General features: G+C 33.5%; 1 protein-coding gene across 1 annotated transcript in view; it reads right to left on the bottom strand.

The window, feature by feature from the left end:
* The window catches only part of DGKB (diacylglycerol kinase beta), a gene marked incomplete at its 5' end in the record, with an annotated part of 260,260 nt that overhangs the window by 169,865 nt on the left and 69,152 nt on the right, over window positions 1-21,243 (bottom strand). The window contains 3 exons of the mRNA XM_026036252.1: window positions 8,684-8,844; window positions 13,669-13,758; window positions 15,894-15,979. Of these exons, the coding sequence (XP_025892037.1) occupies window positions 8,684-8,844; window positions 13,669-13,758; window positions 15,894-15,979 (337 nt within the window). The remainder of the gene's footprint in view (window positions 1-8,683; window positions 8,845-13,668; window positions 13,759-15,893; window positions 15,980-21,243) is intronic.

Here is a 21,243-nt window from a genome sequence, read left to right as displayed (position 1 = left end):
ATGAGAGAAAAGAAAAGAAAATCCCAGAAGTTTCACAAGACTCCAAATCTACTGGCTGAGGTAAACATTAGAAAAGTGCAGGTTTATTTTACTGCATTTCTGCCCACAAAACACTTTTATGTACCTATTTAGTAAAATTACAATGCCCTATTGCATTTTATTTAATATGATTTGCTCTGTCTATCACAAAATTCACAATAAATTCACAATAAATTCACAATAAATCTCTTCAGAGCTATTCAGCTTCAGTTCTATTTTCCAAATCCCTTATAAATTAAGGAGAAGGAATTAGAAGCCAAAGACTATCCCAATGATTTTTCTTAAAGATTTGACTTGACTCTGAGAAAGAAGTACCTTTCCAGTCTTTCTACACCAGATGAATAATTCTGCATGACAGAAATGGGTAATAAGTGGTAGCAAGTGCATGAGCTATTCATAAATCTAAAACACAAGAATCTTTCTGTCTTTTCAAGGTATTCACCATTGTTCTGACCTAATCATAAAAAGCTAAATGAAAAGTCTCAGACAGCTAGTATGCCAAAATAAAAACGAATCTACGTAGGAAAATAACAGTGGAAGAAGGAAAGTAAAAATTACATAATATACTTTTACATATTTATATTCTTTTGTATCTTCGAGACTTTTATTGCAATTAATTCCTAGCAATGACTAGCCTTTTAGGCAACTTTGAGWCAAGTGTGTGCCAGGATAGTTTAGCCTGGGGGAACTGACTTTACCCCATCCGAAGTAAAACTAAAATTTCATGTTGTGTAGATGTGAGGCTATGTGAGCTCCAGCCTCAATTGATTCAATGTACCCCTATGCTGTACTCTTACTGAGACAAATTGCTTGCTAATGCAAATGTTTTTAAAAACCCGGAGTTTCACTGATCTTGATAAAAAAAACTGCAGTGAATCCCTCTCTCAGTCATCAGTAATCTCTTTCTGAGAAAAGCATGGCCAGAGAACCACCATCCCACAGCAGAGAAGAACACCTTCAGAGAGGATCTCACTGGTCCTTATCTGTGAACACCTATTACATTCTCCGACATAAGAAAGAAATAACCGCTTTAAATGAAAAACTTATATCACTCCTATTTGCCATATTTTATGCCCAATATCTTTGCAGAAGAATTTCAATATCAACAGAAGATGAAGAGTAAACATGATAAAAAACATGTAAACTGCAAAATTTTGTAAGAAGAACTACTTTCATTAAAGATTAGTAATATCTGGMAATTACAGGGTAACAAGGAAACTACAGATTAATCTATAAGCAACTTGTGGATAGTATTTCAAATTTGGGATTGCATCTGTCTGAAAAGATCCTTTCTCCAAAACAGCATAAGCCTCATCACAGACGCCAAGATCTCTCCTACAAAACTGGCTGCAGGACTGAGGATTATGTTATCATATACCCAATATCAATATGGTTCCTTTAAAACAGTATTTACACTCATACATGGATTAACTGTTCATTCTTCTTTCCCTTCTCTTTGGAGGAAAAAGAAGAGTTTTGGATTACAGTGCAATAATATCAGTTATTATGTAMTATTCCTTTTCTCACTGGCATAGAAATAATATACAAAAGGACGCCATTAGCACATTTTAAGTGATGATTATCATTCACCAAATCATTTAAGGATGTACTTATGTTCATATTAGCCGAGCAAACCAATAAACATGATTTTCAGTTATGCATACACAAAAATTTCCTTATAATTGATTAGCTTACAGCAAATGCTCATGTGCATTTGTCCAGTCACATTAATGGGATTGCAGAAAATGGTTAAAAAATTACCGTGTGTTTAAGTACTGTTGAAACACATACTCAAATGACATGGTGAATTAGCATAAAGATGAAAGTGCATTGAATCAGGGCCTAAATAGCTAATTTACACAGGAGGTTTTCAAAAATTGTTAGAAAAAAATTCCTCTGACCACTGTGAATGCAAAGCACCACGAGGCTTTGGAGCTTCAAAATAYATAGTTACTGAAAACCTTGAAATCATTCCTCTCCATAAATTATATACCATAATAAAATGATTATTTGTAGAAAGCAGGATATTCTGAGAATATGTTGAATGAAATATGGGACCATACWGCATCCAGAGGAACAAGCCTACTTAGACTCTGTGAGTAAAAATTGTGATGGGTGAATAAAAATTGCGATGCCCAAAGCTTCTATTCATGCTAATGAAATGTTCTTTTAAGAAACAAACCAACAATRACAAATTATTTTAGGTTGGATTTTTCTTCCAGTTATGCAAATAAGAATTAGGAAGATGTAATGCAAGCGAAAGWTGAGTATAGTGATGGGGAAGCATACCCATAACAAGTTCAAATTTATGATTATAACAATTAAGCAGACATATTTTTTCCTACTGACAGAATAAGACATTCTTAGTGACTGGTTAAGGCTGAAGGATATTAAATCAGGACCATGCAAGTACCTATTTGATACTGCATTAGGATAAGTAATATATTAGGTGTCATAAAAGTACACTTCTTTTTATCATGCACTTTGCTACTTTCCTGCATATAGTAGTATAAGGATAAAAGAGGTCTCCCTCAACTTTTTTTTTTTTTTTTTTAATTAAAGAGCATTTAATACTGACTTATTTCTTTAAAAACTTAAGAAATTATTTCAAGGCATTTTCAATAATCACTATATACACCAGCAAAAAAAAAAAAAAAAAATTTTGTATGTCATCCAAATCAGAATATTACCACATGAAATCAGTATCACTTTATAAAAACGTTATCAAAAGTTGAGGCATTTTACTTGGATGAGTTCTGTCTCATCATTAAAATTCTGGTTTTGTTAATGTTAGAAAAGAAGTCATATACAGCTAGTGACAGTTTCTGAATTGCCACATCTTTTAATCAAATGGACAAAAACAACAGATGGAACAGGAATCTGGATATCGCAGTTCTCTAGCAGGTAACTCTCTTAATTATTGTCCTAGAGTGTTACACTCCTCCTATTTTTCCAATATGTTTTAATGTATGTGTTTGCATATACATCCAGAGTTTCAGTTCCATGGAAGATATTAGCAGAAATATTATCTTGGTGAATAGAGAGATCAGACATATCTAAAACTCTTGAGTAAGACTAGCTATACCCKTAACTTTCTATGGAGCATGATTCTGTCAGCAAGGACAGTTAAAATGACATATATAGAAAGTCAGCAAAAGTAAAAATTCCAAGTAAGCTTAAACTAATACATGCATGTCTCTGATCAAGGATAGAGCAGTCCAAGATCTACACAGAAAGTAAGTCTCTAAGGTATTCTGCTATTATACCAGGAGAGAGAAGCCCCTGTAGTCCTGGTGGCCTGACCATAAGGCAACATTCATTAGTTTGAACAGAGGAGATCCATGTGTTCTTTACACACAAAACAGCTACATAACCTGATCAAAAGTAGGASAAAAGTTCAAAATTCAGACGGAATCTGACTCAGTAGGCAAAAAATTGAGATTGGAAATCATTAAATCCCACAACTAGTCATTTATACAGACCATTTCTAATTAAACACAATATACAGTGATTGCTAATATCTGTAAATACCTATTATTACTATAGGCTTACTCCTAAACCTTGAATACTGAAAAAAGATCAGATATATATTATTCTATAATAACAGCATTGCTCTTATTATACKTTTTTATACAAAGACAAACTATGCTATACTTCAGCTACTATAATTTGTCTCAAATTTGATCTCAGTGATGTTCTGTACAAGTTGTTCTAAAAGACAATACAGATGTTTGCAAATTTAGTTTATTATGCTTCAACACTAATTATAGAGCTGCAAGAGGATAAGTGGTTTATGTGGTATAAGATCCTAGGTGGTTATAACAATTTAAATTATAGTTTAATAGATCTGTTAATAGCTTATCTACTGTTTACAAGGAGTAAACTTATGATCAATTTTAAAGGTAAAAATAATAAAGAAAACAGAAGGTAAATCTTTATGCTAACATATTTTTAYTACTGATTCATGTTCACCTAGTTTGGCTCCATAAATGGAAAATTCTAGATTAATTCAGTGGAAGAATGGTAAGTTGAAAATAGGTCAGCTACAGAAATTCATGGGAAGCCCACTGAACGAAATACAAGGGCCGTGATATCATACAAAATCAAATATAATTGAAYTGGGTGCTTGATAGTCACTCTGAAAACATCCATCTAGTGGATGAATGTATGACTTTCAAGGCAGACCACACRGTTTATGGGGAAAACGAATACTTTCCCCAAAATCTGACAGCAATGTTTGTATTTAAGTAGTCTCTTTTCAATGGCTGGCTTGGTATTTCCTGTCTGTATCATACCAGCTTATCTTTCCTCTAATATTACCAGTTATGTTTGGCCAGTTCACAGCATCTATGACTTTCCAAGGCAAGCTTCTATTTTCAGATAGTGCAACTATATTCTTGATATTTTTTTCTCAGCAAAAATTATTTGACTGCTTTTATACAAGTTCTTTTTGGATATTTAGCTTTTTTTCAGGGATCCAGTAATACTGGGAAGCAGATGGGACTTCTCTCCTGGTATCTTGCCATCCTGACAGAATGATGGATGTGAGTACTTGAAAATCTTTATCTTACTCTACTTTGCTTTAGATATTTTCTAGCTCATGCTTGGAAAATGACATGGCTTGGCTGATGCTTTGTGTGGTCTTTGTGTGCTCTGTGCTCCTATGAGGTTGAACATCTCATATACTTCATTTACTGAATCTCAACATTTCTTGTTTATTTGCCTGTACTTATACCTATCTTAGAATAGAAAAACACTTTTTTTCCTTATCTTGAACCCACTAACAAAATTTGTCACACATCTAAGCTGTTACAAAGCATTCCTTCTCAGTTGAGTTCATCACTATTTTGCTGATGATGGCAACCCTTATATAAAAGCAATGTCTGGCAGAGATCTGCTGTTGGTCCTATCTCACTGACGTCATGTTATATAATAACATATTGGTGTCTTTGTAATGAAGCTTGAGCTATTAGATCATATCATCATATTGAATTAAAAATAAACAAGCCCCACAAGCTGGGGTCTGCATTGGGCTCAGCAAGTTAATCAGGGCCAGACACAATGCCACGATGGCTGGTCAGGGCCTTGGTGATAAGGCCAGGTGGAGACTGGGCYGAGCAGTGGACTTGAAGGTCCAGAAATGATCAGGCCCAGAGTTCYAGTCTGACTCGTGTTTCATATGGATGTAACAGCAGCCTGTTGATGTCAAAGACAAGAAGATAAAGCCATCTTTTCACAGTGGTACATCACAGCAGAGTAAGAGACTAGGAGCACAGCACTGAAACAAGAGATACTCACACTGGATATAAGGGAAAAAAATCTTCTTCCCCATAAGGACAGCCAAGCACTGGAACAGTTTGCCCACAGTAGATATGCYTTCTCTGTACTTAGAGGTTTATAAGACCCAATTAGATAACACCCCGAGCATCCTGGTTTGCTACACGTCTGATACTGCTTAAAGCACAGGTTGGATTACAGTCCTCCTGTGATCTCTTCCAAGATGAATTATAGTCCTAAACCAGAAGGAGTCTTATATCAACCACTGCTTTATATAGTTTTTATTTAGATTTTCTCCTTTGGCCTTTTTGGGTAGACATTAAGATTATGTTTGTTGTCAAATACAATTTATGTCATACTGTTATAAAATCCATATGGCAGATTCTATCCATAGTGCAATAGAAACTGTGCTTATTGTTTGACAGAAACATATAAGTAATGTGAATTATTTTTATAGAAAACTTTAGTATTAACAGCGTTTGAGATAAAATATAAGAACTGAAAAAGGTACAATTCAGTGAGTGGTAGTTTTCCATGTAGGTAGGAAGTATCAGCTGTGCAAAACCCAAATGAGATACACAGGAGTGATTTTTCAAAAAAGGATGTGGAATTAGCAATGAGTGCAAGTCAAACAGGAATAAATATCATGCTAATGTTAATAGGGTAAATTTTACTTTTTTCTTTTTTTTAATAAAGTTATCATCTGTAAGACATGAAAATTAATTTCTCTTTTCTACTTAGTGCTGATAAGACATTAAATGAGTCTAATTGGGAACTACAGCACTACAATTCCAGAAAGATGTGGATCACAGGGAATAACTGGACTGAATTCTCAGATTTTAACAAAACACACATAAAATGTCTAAAAAACATTTAAACAGATATCTAAACAGAAAACAGATATCTAAAAAACATGATTTGTGAAGAAAGGTTAGTTGGGGATGGTTAGGATACAAAACAGAAGTTAAGAACTGATCAGTCTTCTAGGAGACAAAAGGTATTTTAACAGGGAAATAGAATAAATGATTCAGCACTCTGTACAGRACCAGATACTCTAGGGCTATGCTACACCAAGGCAATCTGAATTAGATGTGATGTTATTTTTTTATAACAAAACCACAATAAAATAATACTTGATCAACCATGTTGCTGTGCTTGTGAGGTCTCTATTGCCTATGTCCTGCAGTGTCTGGTGGTAATCACAATCAAGTAATTCTAGAGACAAACTGGACAAATATCTTTCAGGAACGACACAGGTGTCACTAACACTACCTTAGAGAGAGGAAAGGATAAGTGACTTTCTGAGGTTGTCAGCTACCATTATTTCTATGAATAATGCAATTTGCAATAACAATCCTTTCAACTTCTGCTGATACACATTTGTGCGTGTCACTTACATTTCTCTGCTATTCACTTGACCTAAGTTGCATTCTCAGCTATCAGCAACTATATACAGATGTCCAAGATGGTGAGAAGTAGTGTTTTTCCCTATTCAGCAGCATTGGTCAAAGTTTGTATCACATATTGAAAACAGTTTTACTTTTGTGAAATTTGGCTTATTTCAATCCTAGTCATTGGTAACCCATTTTCAATATTTTGTCTATTTGCATAGACATATACACCTTTTCTTGCTTTTCAAGAATTACTATGAGTGTTATCTAAGTATTAAGTAATTTTAACAAATCTAAACTCCAATTTTATTTTTTATTTGCTTTGTCTTATTACTTACTTTAATGAAACTGAGACAAGTATTTTGTGAATTTCTGTGTTCCATAAACTTGACAGAGATCTTACTCCATTACAAACATGATCTTAACAATTTAAGAGGCTGAAGGAAATGTATTGTCTATTGTTGGCACCATTTTGTACTTCTCATATTTCTATTATGCCAAAAAAGAAAAAAAGTTTAGTATGATTAAATTCATGTATTCACAGGTATTAATTGAAAACAGAGTCCTCTGGTTGCCTATAGAGCCTGAAATGTTAGACTATTTTCCTTGGCTATTCTGCAAGTATATTACAATGTCTTTATTATTATTATAATCTTGCCACTGAATAATTTCATTGTAACTTTTCTTGAATAAAATTCCRTTTTTTTCTTGTGAGTAATGCTAAAAAATTCTTTGAAGTCTGGCACATTCACAGATGTCCCACYATCTCTTTGGCATTCATTTTCCTGTTTCTCTGCTGTGCCTTTACACATGGTGTTCCTTTACATTTTATAAACTGTTTAAATTGTACTAAAATAATATATAGGTGTAAAATCTAATCTCTCCCCCCTTTTGCTTCCTTCCTCAGTGTAATATATATTTTTTTTCCTTATCTGTAAGTTTTAGCATAAATATTGTCTTTTGACAAAGTTACAGATTATGTCCTCCTGTGTAGGGCATTTCCACTATGATTATGTTTTTCCTTGATTACAGAATTACAAACAATATTATGTAAAACTTTCATCAAGAAAATATGGAACCATTTAAAGGTGTGACAGACTCTTGTTAAGGATGAAGTACAAAGATCAAGTAAACTGACAGAGCTTTAATTTCTTGAGTGTGTATGTAGTACTTTCTATTAAAAAAACTTCACATAATATTTTGAAACACTRGATTTCAGAACGATTTGTATATGGATTCTCGTAACATACAAGGGAAATGGAGCTTTTTTWAAAAAATTGATTGTTTTAGAACAGCCAGAGCTAGCTAGCTAGGGCACATTCCTATCTTAATTAGACTACAGCTGTGTATGATGTATGTCTAGTAAATGACTAGAGGCCAGGCAAACTAGACAATCCCTGATTCCTCTCCTATATACAGTCRGAAAGCAGATGAAATTATCGAAAACCATGGAGAAACACAAGCCAGAAATGCAGTTCCCTGTATTCACATCATTTAGTCTAAATGTGAATATCCATCTATGGACATAACCAACTAAATACTTGGGGTATTTTTCATGTTATTATTTAAAACTACCCTGAAGACATAGAGAATGTTCTTTTAAACAGTTTTCAATTTCTGAATACTAACAGTAGGAGCTAGTTAGAGTTATTATTAAGTGATTATTTTTTCTGTATCTTCCTTTTTTTTTAAGATCTTTCTAAAACAATCTAAATTTAGTGTTATGGCTGCTCATAAACTACTAGGAACAATATGAGTATCCTCCTCGTACCTGGGAAGGTACAAAATCCTGAAAAGCAATTTTGGTTTGAATGTAAGTAAATTTATGCAAATTGCTGTCAGTTATCTAGGTATTCATTTCACTAGAAAAATAACATGATAGATGAACTGTGGCCAACCATTCTTCATGAACGCAAATATTTATTCAGAACTGGGGGGGGAGGAAAAAAACATTTATGAATAAACATAAGTCTTACCACTCCAATGGAAAAGTAGTTATTGATGATGTTGTAAGGCACTGGGTCTCCCTTCTCATCTTTATCGTTGGGTGTTACTTCAAATTTCCATCTGTCCAGCAAAATTTCTGTACTGTTCTCAATATCTTTTAAGATCTTCATCAAATTCTCACCTTCATAACCTAGCAAAAGGTGAAGATGGTGATTTTAATCAGGCACAATAAATGTTTTATTTGTTTTTCTTTCTTGGTGACTGGAAAGATGAAAACCATACATGCAAAATCTGCAAAGCAAAGTTGTGTTTTCAAGTACTGGCAATTTTCCACTATCTGGAATACAAATTCAGAGATGACTTTTGCACTGTAAATTTAGAGTAACTTTACAGATTTCACTGGGCATTTGATTTATACTGACTCCAAAGAAAATAATTTGATCTTCTAAACTTGCCATTTCATGAAATTTTCAAAATTATTATATCCATTATCCAAATACTTGAAGTCATACTTCAAGTACTTCWTAATTCTCAATATACTTCATACTTCAAAATTCTCAATATAAAATGAACCTTAATATCTAATGTCTTTAATCTCAAAATCTATGCAAAAAGATATATAAAAGTCTAATGTGTGTCTAATTTGTGTCTAATGAAAGTCTGACAATAGAGTAAAAAAATAAAAACTATTTACCATCTGCTTTTTCAATGTTTTCAATATGTGTAGCCTAAAAATTAACATAAAAATGCAAAATGTGAAATCCACTCACAACTGCTAAGAAGCCTATTCTACACAATAGTTATGATTTTTTCATATTTTAACTATCTCTTCATGAACCTCACAYTGCTCTGTATCTTATTTGCTAAGAAGCACACAAATTTTAGGTAGTTCACTGCACTACTTACATGTAATTGTCTAATGTAGTATACTGCACTGTATACTAAATTGGGTAGAAAATCATTGCTTACAATCTTTTGAGTATTATAAATAAAGCAAAGTACATGTTTGCACATAAAACAGGTGAATATTACCATCTTTAAATGCTATTCGGACAAAACAGGTCTGTAGTAAGTAATTGAGTTATTTGGATTCATTCCTTCTTCAAAGCAGGAATAAATGTTCATATTAACGCAATATACACTTTTGGGGTAATTAGCCACTTCAATAAATTATAGCCTCATCTCCAGGAAGTAGAAGGTATGTAACTGGTAGAGGGAAAAACTAGGACAAATATCAGAAGGTTTTTTCATATCTACTAGTTCAGCCAAAACTCAGCATTTCCAAAGAAGAAAATGAAAACATTCAAGGTCTTCCTGCATGAAACTCACTGCTGATGTACTGCTTTATGATTGCATTATTGCATAATATATTCTTATTCTTTAATTTTATTTGTTAATTACTGTCACCCCCACATATCTGCACAATGCACATATGCACAATTCCATTTGTCTGCATACGAGAGATCAGTAATCTAGTTTCTTGAAGACCTGTGTATTCTCCCTCCCATCCTATCAAAGTTCCAGAAAATCTGTGTTATGRTACCAGAAAGTAACTAGGCAAAGAATGATGAAAGACAGAATATTTTCATATTGTCTATGATYTTCTCAACTGGCAATTTTCAATTTTGTTAGAATAAATCAAAACAGAAGTAAATATGAGTGAATAGTAGTACAGATCCTGAGAAATGTTATTAAAATTAATAATTGTCCWCTGTTGTTCATTTCCTACTTCTCTTGCAGAAAGTTTAAAAACATTAGCAGAGGTGAACTTATTTTACTTGTTTCACATCATTGACGAACCTATGCCACAGTGACAGAGAAAAGAATCCAGTAGCATGACAAGGCTTAATAAAAATATATAAATGAATAAAAATATATAAAAAAATATAAACAATGTCTCTGCAAACTTCCACTGCAATTACTCAGACCTTCTCAGCATGTGAAGATGAAACAAGCAATCACAATTAATCTGAGCTGTAAACAAATAGATGAGTAAAAAAGCATTTTTAGCTTAAAATTTTGCTAAAAGCTAGTGGGATCATAGAAGAGAAAAAATATGATCTTTTTTTTTCAGATTCAGATAAACAGAGTTAAAAATTGATCCAGACATCAGAATAAATATGTTGCAAGTTGACTGCAATAATGCTAGTAGTTTTTTCTTGCAGCTTTTTAACTTGCTGAAATGTTGTAYTTTCTCAAAGGAAAAGGAAGAATTCAGAGGCAGGTAAATGGTACATGATTCACCTGTACCAGAAAGTAAAAATTAGGTTGGACCAAGATATGAGTACCAGGGATTGCAGTAAATAGCCAACTGACATCACAGGTATTCTTATAATCCCCAAATTCACGGGAACTTTTCATGCATTTCTTATAGATACTGCAGCATAATAGATAAAGATAAATATAGATAGATAAATAGATARACCTACTATGAAAGACCATCAAGAACCATGATTAAATACACTGATCACTAACTTTACATAGTGATGGCAAAGACATTTGATTATCAGAGACATTTGATCAAGACATCTTGGTAGGTGTTAGAACTTCATTTTGAGTTTCTGGTCAGAATATCATTTGAAATTACATCTCRAAAAAGAATGCCAGAAAATGAGTTTTTAAAATTATTTTAACAATTTCACATAACATTTTAGTCTTAGACTTAAGAGTACAATCATTTATCTCAAAGGAGCAGAGCTTGATTTTATTCATTACTGAAATTTCGCAAAGTGAAATGGAAATCAAATCATGTAATCTTTTAAACTAGTAGCAAAACCAGTACAAGCAKTCTGACAATGAACTGACAAGTCTCTACAGTCTGTTTTGACTGGGATATATTTTTAAAAACTGAGATTGAATTCTGCTATTGATAGCAAATTTTTGTGCTCTGTTCCTGCAGAACCCTTTCATGAGAGACTCTGTTTACAGATCTCTGCCCCACTAAACCCTTTTGCTTTACATTCATTTCTCAAATACATATCAAGTTCTTTAAATGTTTTTAGCTCCTTCCATGAGCAATAGGTCTAGAATCTAGGGAATTTTGCCATGATAAAGGATCACCTCACTACAAATCAGCAGCAGAGAGAAAACACAGAAAAGAGGAGCTGACAGCTAGGAGAGGTGAAAGACCAAAATAGAGAAGACTGAGGTTCTCAATGCCTTCTTTGCCTCATTCTTCACCAGCAAGCTCTCCCAAGCTTGTGTGCACAGAGGCAGGACTAAAAGAGAAAAATAATCTGCAGACGAGACTGAGAAAGGGATTACTTTTGAGAACTTCACCTATACAAGTCCACATGACATGATAGGCATGAGAGTTTTGATGCCCTTGATGGCCAGAGAAAGACATATGTTGAACATGTCTTCCAAAAGGCTAACAGAACAAGCCAGAAAACTACAGGCCAGTTAGMCGCACTTTCATCTCTGAAAAATTAATGGAGCAAAACTGGGTGGAACACATTTTTGAACATATGAAAGAAAAGGCTCAACACATGATGTATCTACCAGGATTAAATCATGCCTGACACACATTATTTCCTTCTAAAATAAAATGACTRGATTTGTGGGGAGAACAGATGTTAAATTATCTCAATTTTAGCAAGATGTTCAACACTTTTCCCTCAACATACCTTCATCCAAATTGTGATGTTACTGTCTGGATGGGTCAGAAACTAGATCAGTAGATAACTGATTCGATGATAAAGCTCAGATAGTACAGGGGAACTAATAATAGCCTGCCAAAAACAATGAAGAAGAAGGAGACAGTCTCTTCAGAGCATTGCATCATGGCATAGTAAGAGACAAGGAGTGTAGCACTGAAATAAGAAAAATTCACACTCTGAAAAAGAACACTTCCTGAGATCACCTCCAGCCTGAATTATTCTATCATTCTACCTGATGAGTTGTCAAGAAAGTGACACTTGGCTGATTTGATTTTCTTCAAGACTATGTCACCATTCAGGACAGAGAAACAGGGTCCTGAAACAATTTGACAAAATATTATAATTATCAAAGAAGTTCTATAATAGGAAAACTATTGTAAATTTGCTAAAGATCTATCTGATAACAAGGCAGGAATTATAAGAAGAAACTTGCCATGATGAGATAAAAGAGAGAAGAAGCTTGTACACAAAGGCCAAGAAGTTCCAAATAAACGGCTGAGTTGCAAGAAAACAACAAACGGACGAGAATGACCAACTGAGAGCTGGGAGAACAGGCTGACATGCTTACACCAGAGACTGAGTGTCGTCTAAGACTTCCTCCTGTTGTTTCTCTTTTCAAGTTATCCTGTTCTTCTTTTTTCTTTTCATAATGTAATGTAAATCCTGGATGAAAATAAGCTATGGGAGAAGCTGAGAGTTAGGCTCCATGCATCCAGGAAAGGATGCAAAGGATATTAAAAGTTTGTCTTTCTATATATATTCCTTTCTCAGTATGCTTTGTCTCCTCATTGCCTGACAAATGACATCGTAGCAGTTATTGTCTRGAATCCTCTGCAGGAGAAGAGGAGTGGATCAAAGGAACGAGTCTGAGGCTGAGACATATTTTTCATTTAATATTTATGAATATTAAAAAAGAGGAAAATATTCCAAACCCGTTATTAGCTGGTTTCAGTAACCCTTTCAGAACAACTCCAATTAAAATACATTTTTCTAAGATACATCTATTCTAATGTATCGATCAAAAGAAACAACTGCAAAAAAGATAGTAACAAAACAATTATTATATGTGTATATATATATTCATTCATATATATATGCACTTCCATTGCACCTTAGAGCTTTTTTTTTTTTGGTGTCAGTGAAAGCTATAGACAAAATATGAAGAGTGACTATCATCTTCAATATCTATAAAACATTTTGTTTAACACTTAAAGTTAACTTATTCCAAAAAGAGGAAAGGTATAGTCTTTGCATACATCATAAAGGAGAAATTAAAATGTTTAGAGAGATTTTGATTAAATAATTATTTTTTTCTTTTAAATGACGTAATGAATGATATTTTAATTTGTTTTTACCTCCTCCCCATCTCAGACACCTTGCTAAATCATTGCCAGTCCCAAGAGGCAGGATAGCAACTGGAGGATGCTTAAGCAAGTTTGCTTTCTCTGCAAATAAAGAAGAAAAACCTAAGAATCAAAAAYCTAATTGTACAGAAGAGATACAAATTAAGTTTTCTTTCAGTGAATGACAGTAACATGTGTCTTCAACATCAGATTCTGACACATTCTCCACAACAGGCTCTACAATCGCCCCTCCCCTTGTCAATATTAATCATTAATTTATGTTATTGTTATCACAAGGACTTCTAGAACTCATGACTGTGATATCTGGCATAAACAAAGATATTGAAAATCTTTTTGAGACTGATCATGCTGTATTCTATGATCTCTGATTTTTTTTTTTTTTTCATTTGGATGCCAATTATAATTAGTTAAGGACACAGATAATGAGAAATCTTGTATCTTTTCATCTGAATAGTGTAATTCRTGTTTAACTATGTATCTACACAGATTCATGTCAACATATTAGCACCATTACCAAGAATTCCTTCTAGGCATCACTTAAAGGTTTTGCCTGTCAGAAATTAAATCTGATATTCAAAATGAGTACTGATTGATCTGAATAAGTCTCCAACACCATATTTTGCAGTTAATAACTAATATTTTTAAATTTATCTGCTTATAGTGACTTTTATCTCTTAACTATTCTTTTCCAGTGTTTCTARTCAAACCCATCAATTCTATTCGATCTCTACCACACTGTAAGTGGTACAAATGTCACTTAGACATAATCTTTCAAAAGTGTAATTTGTCCAATTCCCCAGTTAAAAGAAATTAGTAGTGTATCTAGTTTTAAGTTACACTTGAACAGTTAATTTGCTATTTTGTTACTAGAAAAATGCACAATTCTCAACAATTCCCAGCATGAGTTCATGCCCAATGGATGTGACAAGGACACCTAGTTATATGTCAGTTTCTGCCTTCAGAAAGGCAGAACTGCCTTCAGTTCTTTAGGAGGATTTGGCATTTACAAGTGTAACACAAAGTTTAAGTCTTTTTGACCAAAAAAAAAAAAAAAAAAGATGTCAAGTTTAAAGATTTAAAACAATCTCATCAATTGTGGAGACAGAAAGTTTGTTTTTTCTCCTCCTGCTTTACTCTCAGTTGAGTGTTTTTAATCAGGAGACCAGGGAAGAAATGATCAAACTGAAAAGTGCCTTTTTCTCAAACAAGCTATTTTTTAAACTTCACATGTACAACTTGTGTCAAAGATTCCTGTTTGCTAAAAGGTAGCATTCAGAATCTATTTCCTGCACTAACAGAATTGTGGGGTCCCGCAAATTATTCCTTKTTTTTATACCATGAGTATTGCTGCAGAAGATGATAGAATTTAATTCAGTCAACATGCAGTCTTTTATTCAATTGATATCACTAAAAAAGAAATGTGAGTGTATGTAATTTTAGTCCTTCTCAATAAGAAGGTAATAACACAAAAGCAGTCACAAAACTACATCCTTTCAATGTTTAGGCAATACACCAGATATTTACACACATTGATTTATGATTCTGATTTGAGAATTCCAATTAATAGTTTGAATTTGCTAAATAAATAAATAAATAAAGATCAAAAATATACTTCTTGTACTATCMATTCCTCCATCACATCCTCTATACTTATTCACTTTCTTCAAGGTTTTCYGGTCTCCACCTTCCAAGAACATATACCTTTTAACACACTTCATCCCAATTTTTAATTGCACCTACTAGTCTTATGTCCTTCTTATCTTTCATTGTCACACATTCATATTTTAGTCTCTACACTCTCTAATGCCAAAAAAGCAATTGTGGTGCTAGAAATATTCTCCCTAATAAGCCTTAAGAAGTTTAAATTTTGTAGTATCTTAATGCCTGGATCTTCCTAATGATTTGATTTACACAGCACTTTATGGACTAGTGCCCGAAAGAACTCAGAATCTCMACTGGCAAACATGCCCCACAAGTAGTAAACAGCTGGGAGATTTGCATGGCTCTCAGGATAGTCCAAATGAGGTTATATAGGGATTTTGAATATTCTTAATAATTTAGATATTCTTAATAATCCTACAAACTAACACATTTCAACAATTCAAATGAAAAAAAAATGTTTGAAATAATTGGATCCACCTGTTGATAAAAAAGGGAGAGCAGTAAAATAAAAATCATGAGTAACTGATCCAAACTATGGAAAAAATATTGTTTACCTATGCAATCCAAAATCCAGCCCACTGTTCCATCTCCGCCACATGCCAGTACTCTGAATTCAGGAACATCTCGGAAAAAATTTAACCTAAAATAGTAAATGAACATATTAGATTAATAATAAATTCAATGTGTATTATGCCAATTTATTATGACTTAACACATTTTACAGTAAATATTAAATTGGCAAATTTAGATTTTATGGCATAATCACCTCTATCCATGCATTCATTCTTCTAGATGGAAAAGAAATAAAATCCAGCCAATGCATTTTCAGATAAATTCAAAATGAAGACATTGAGGACTATCACAGTGCTAGATATATCAGGCACAACATTTCATTAAAACTTTCAATAGCTCACATAAAGAAAAATCACCCATACCAGCATTTCAGGATAGCTATATTAGCTAAACTACAAATTAGCAGTGGATATAAAGATATTTGTTAGCTTGGTAGACTTCTCCATTGTAAAGAAGACTAATGGGCAAAAAAAAGGGACTCAGGGATCCATCTACATCAGAGAAATTTCCTCTTAAGGAGGAAAGTACTTCAGAAATTCTACATTATGATTTACAGAAAAACTGCTGAACAGTATCCATCCATCTTGGGTAGTATCTCTAATTTTTCCATCAATTTGATAATTATGATTGAAGCAGTACATCACTCATGTATTGGAATAGAACTTATATTTGTCTGTAAGGTAAACAAAAGTGAAAACAATCGCCCTAGTGCATCTTTACATCAAAGCAAATTAGAGTCAGCTAAATCTTCATTTGCAGATTTATACTGAGAAAAGACAGATCTGGCAAGTATCAAACTTATAGAAAATTTCTGTAACTTACAATCTTTGTCAATTTCTGAATTCAGAATGCTGGGCTAAACTAAGCAATTCCATTACTACAGTTATTCTGCTTAACTTGCCACTGAGTCCCTGTAAGTTAATTACCCAGAGGACAGAACAAAGCTGAAAGACAATGCAACTACATTGTTGAAATTGTAAGGACTCCATTGTAAGGACCATTGTGCCTTCATTTTACAAAAACGAACAAATGAAAAAACTAAGCCTGACAAATGGTTGTTCACTTGAGTATATAAATGAAATCTAAGCATTTTCCTCTCCTACCAAGCACTACCAAAGCTGAGCTGTCCATGCGCTATTGGACAACGCATACAAACACTTTATGCTCATTACGACAATGAGCTATGGTTTTGTGTACCCTATAGCGACACTACTCGTGAGACACTAATTACAGTAAAACATTTCAATAAAATTAGTTTCAATAAAACCAGTTTATCATAGTATGGGGAAAAAAATATTCCCTTCCTGGGAATATTTTAATGTGCAAAGGTTGACTGGTAGATGGGTATCTAGCAGTTGAAAATATCATTTGAAAGATAAGAATGGATGCCAATTTCAAATCACAGGCTTGCTAAAAAATATGATGACACATTTCAAAACAAAAAAAAAAAAAAAAAAAAAAAAAAAAAAGAGCCCAATCCTGCAGTGTGTGTTCACATGGCTATTGGAGATTCTATGATTATAGAGGACATTTTACTGTAACGAGCACTTTGAGGTTAGAATATATGTTAGTTAACCAATACTGAAAACATTGTTCTATATCATATACTTTATACTCAAAAACACCAAGAATATACTGAGGTTTCCCTTAGCTAACTGCTAGTTAAGATACATACTAATCTATTTCTACAGAAGTAAAAAAAAATYCAAAACATTCTGTTATAGATACTGAAGAATAACGACAAAATCAAATTCATGATCCTTACATGAATTAAATTTCCTTCATATGCATGACATCCTCCAAACAGCATCTTTGCACATTTTAGAGGGACATATGCCCATCGGAAGAATGAACACAGGAAGCATTTCTGGGAAAAGTGAATCAACACAGGCTGTGTAGTAGATGGAGATATTGGATATCATAGATACAGTGAATTTCAGCGGCAACTTAAAAGTGAAGATCAAAAGCTTATTTTGAGGTGACTGAGAAAAGGGAACCAGATGAATAATGCAGAGAGGGCAGCAAACTAATGAACAGGAGAAAGGCTGACACAGAGGCTTTTAAGACAGATTTTGGACAATGGACTGTGAGTGTGAAGTATACTCAGCACTGAACAGCTATAAAGGTTGAGCGAGGGTGGATGAGTCTGTCTCACAGCTTTAGCACTCCAGACAGACATTTCATATTTAAAATTTAAAAATATTTAAAATATAATATTGCTAAAATTTAAATATTCATAAAAACAGTTAAAATATTGATAAAATTGAAAAGATCATTATTGATACTGCAAAAAACACAGATGTCACACATACTTTTTTATATATCATATGAAAAATACTAGAAATATTCATTTTTAAATGAACAATATTATTAAACAGGTGGCTAAAATATGTTTAGACACAAGATTTTATTTTTTACACTACTGTTACTTTAATCATTTTACAGAACTGCTCATGGCATATTTTGGCTTTCTTTGGCAAAAAATATACCTCTTCCAAAGCAACACAACACAGGCCTAAAGGTTTTGTTCAACAGAAAATAACCCAGCAGTTATTATGTTATAGAAAAAATATTCTTGGTTTATATGATTTCCTAGAATACTCAGCAAATTTCAAATGTCTAAAAGCAAAGAAAACAGGAATATACTCTAGCAATCAACTTCAATAATCAGTGAAAATGGTGTAATTTTCAAAATAGGTCTATTGCTTTGTGGAGTTATAAAGGCCCAGGTGCTGTAGATTCCCAAATAAATTACAGAGTAAGTTGCAGGGATTCAACTTGGCTGTCTTGGGCATCCTTTAAGTGGATAGAATTTAAGATTTAAAAGGCTTGTTGATGTAAAGTTCTAGTTGAAATTTAAAAATATATATATTTTTCAAAATTAAATGCTTAAGAGAGTTGCAAAGAAATGCAACTTCTGTGGGTAGAATTCCTATTATGAAATAAAAATAACATAAATTAGACATTTTAAATAATAGACTTAAGGGAATAGGAGCTTTTCGGAGGTACAAAGCCTCTGAGAAATGGTGACCTCTCTACAGAGTCCTGTGGGTCTGTGGCTCAAACGCTATTCATCCATCTTTTATTTACCTCTCTGTGAGGTGAACAATAACTGAATTTCAGATTCTTCAAGATCATTAAATCCACAATAACAGTTGTTGTCAGAAGTAGAAGGCTCCTATAGAGATATAACAACCAAACAGGGAAACTCTTTTCAAGGCTAAAAACACAGGTGCTAGGCACAAATTACACAATGTATCAGCCTGGCAATTTTCATGTCACTTTGTTAACTGTGGCAGTCTGTAACTGCGGAGTACCTTTTATGCTTGTGTTCAGCTGCAGAGCTTACAGGGTTCCTCCAGCTCACACATATCTCTTTGCTCCCAAATAAAGAATGTCTAAACCATTAATTACTATAGCAATCCTAAAAGTGTACGGTTGCCCTTTGGCTGAGAGCTCCATGATTTTAGGGCCTCACAGCAAGTCAGCTTCCGTTGTTGGAAAAGAATCAATGTCAGGGAGTCAGCTGCAATGCCATTTATTTGCATTGCATATGTATTTTTATAGGCATTCTGATTGTGAGTCTTGATGTAAATGAGTCTGGAAACCTTAGCATGGCCATGCTTGAAAGCTATGGGCAACACCTTTGGTCCTGCAGCTCTCCAATCACCATCCCACCTACTACAAAACCAGGTGACACAATCACTTGAGTAAGCAAGGGGTCAGCCTGCATTTACCTGCATCACTTTTTTTCAAAATATTTTTCTGCTTGACTACTACACATTGGAAAGTTTACTAAAAATGCACAGTAACTGAGATCCTAAGATTGTTTTTGTTTGATTTTTTTTTTTTTTTTTTGGTTGTTTTCTTTTAAGGGATGGATTTTAAAGTGTAGTGTATCCTACCCAGATTTCAAAGAAATTCATATATGGGACTCCAATTACGACTGCAATGATTGCTTTAACATGATTTCAGACTCAGATCTGCTAAGGAACCTTTTATTGCAACATATTTTTATGATAGATTGTGGTTATTCCATTGCAGAAGAACATTGTTAGATGCAGTGATTCACCTGGTGCTATTTTCTCATAAACAGCAGTTTCCAAGCCCCTYTGAGGCTTAGGATCTTCACAGAAACACAGAATGGTTAAGGTTGGAAAGCACCTCTAGAGGTCACAGTCCAACCCTCCAGCTCAAGCAGGGATACCTACAGCACATGGCACAGGGCGGCATCCAGGCAGATTTGGAAGCCCTCCAGAGAAGGAGACTCCACAGYCTCCCTGTGCAGCCTGTTCCAGGGCCCCGTCACTGGTCTCCTAGTTCTCTCATTTATCTCTCTGCTATCCTAAACAAAACTATTTAGATGTTCAACAGAAATGAACTAAAAATGATAATTCATATCAACCGTAGATGTTTGGAAGTGTASGTAGGAAACTTTTGAATGTTATCCTCTTAGTTGATGATAACATCTCATCAGAAGACAGAATCATGAACAAATGACAAACATCCACTTATAAATTAAAACGAGTAGTTTGGCTCTGTAAAAAAACATGCAAACATTACCCTAATACTATAGTAGAAATAAGGTACAGGTTTAAAGACAACTGGAATTTTCATTAAAAAAAAAAAAAAAAAGAAAAAAGAAAAAAAAGGCTCAAATAGGCTCTATTGAAATATACTAAAATAATCATAAAAGAATTTAAAATAAATCTATATTATGCTTATCCTTTTCAACTCAGTAATACTAACTGGAATGGAGTATTACCCCTGTACTGTATGGTTGCTTACTGCCCTCTATTTCAGTCTGAATGTCACATAAAACAACATTAAATATATGTAATATTCTGCTTGACAATCAAGTATAACTGGCATTATAGAGATGGATGGATGGATGGATGGATGGATGGATGGATGGATGGATGGATGGATGGCAGGTATTTATTAGATGATCCAGCTCTCACAGAAGAGAGAAACAAAGATTGGTAAATGAAATAGAGAGAAAATATGGTTTACTGAACTACTTGCTTACAAGATAAATCATAGACAGCCTACACAGAACTGCCACAAGACAAGAAGTGATGGCAAGAGATAAACTGAAAATTTAGGATTATACTTTTCTAAGAAATTAATAAAAATAGTACACCAAAACAAGCCTAATAAAATGAAGTATCTGTTTGAAAATTAATTAGAAATTTCTTCAAAGTGACACTGAAGCAAAACTATTTAGCTTCCTAGTAGGAAGAGAAATTGAAAATATTTCATAAAAAAAAAAAAAAAAAAAAAAAAAACAAAAAATGAGGAGGTTCCACATGAGATGGGGAGAAAGTCTTT

The sequence above is a fragment of the Nothoprocta perdicaria genome, unplaced genomic scaffold, assembly GCF_003342845.1.
Source record: "Nothoprocta perdicaria isolate Ctin4 unplaced genomic scaffold, notPer1 scaffold_173, whole genome shotgun sequence".
In the NCBI taxonomy this organism is placed as follows: Eukaryota; Metazoa; Chordata; class Aves; order Tinamiformes; family Tinamidae; genus Nothoprocta; species Nothoprocta perdicaria.
The sequence above is the reverse complement of the archived record's forward strand: the minus strand, read 5'-3'. Positions and strand labels throughout refer to the sequence as shown.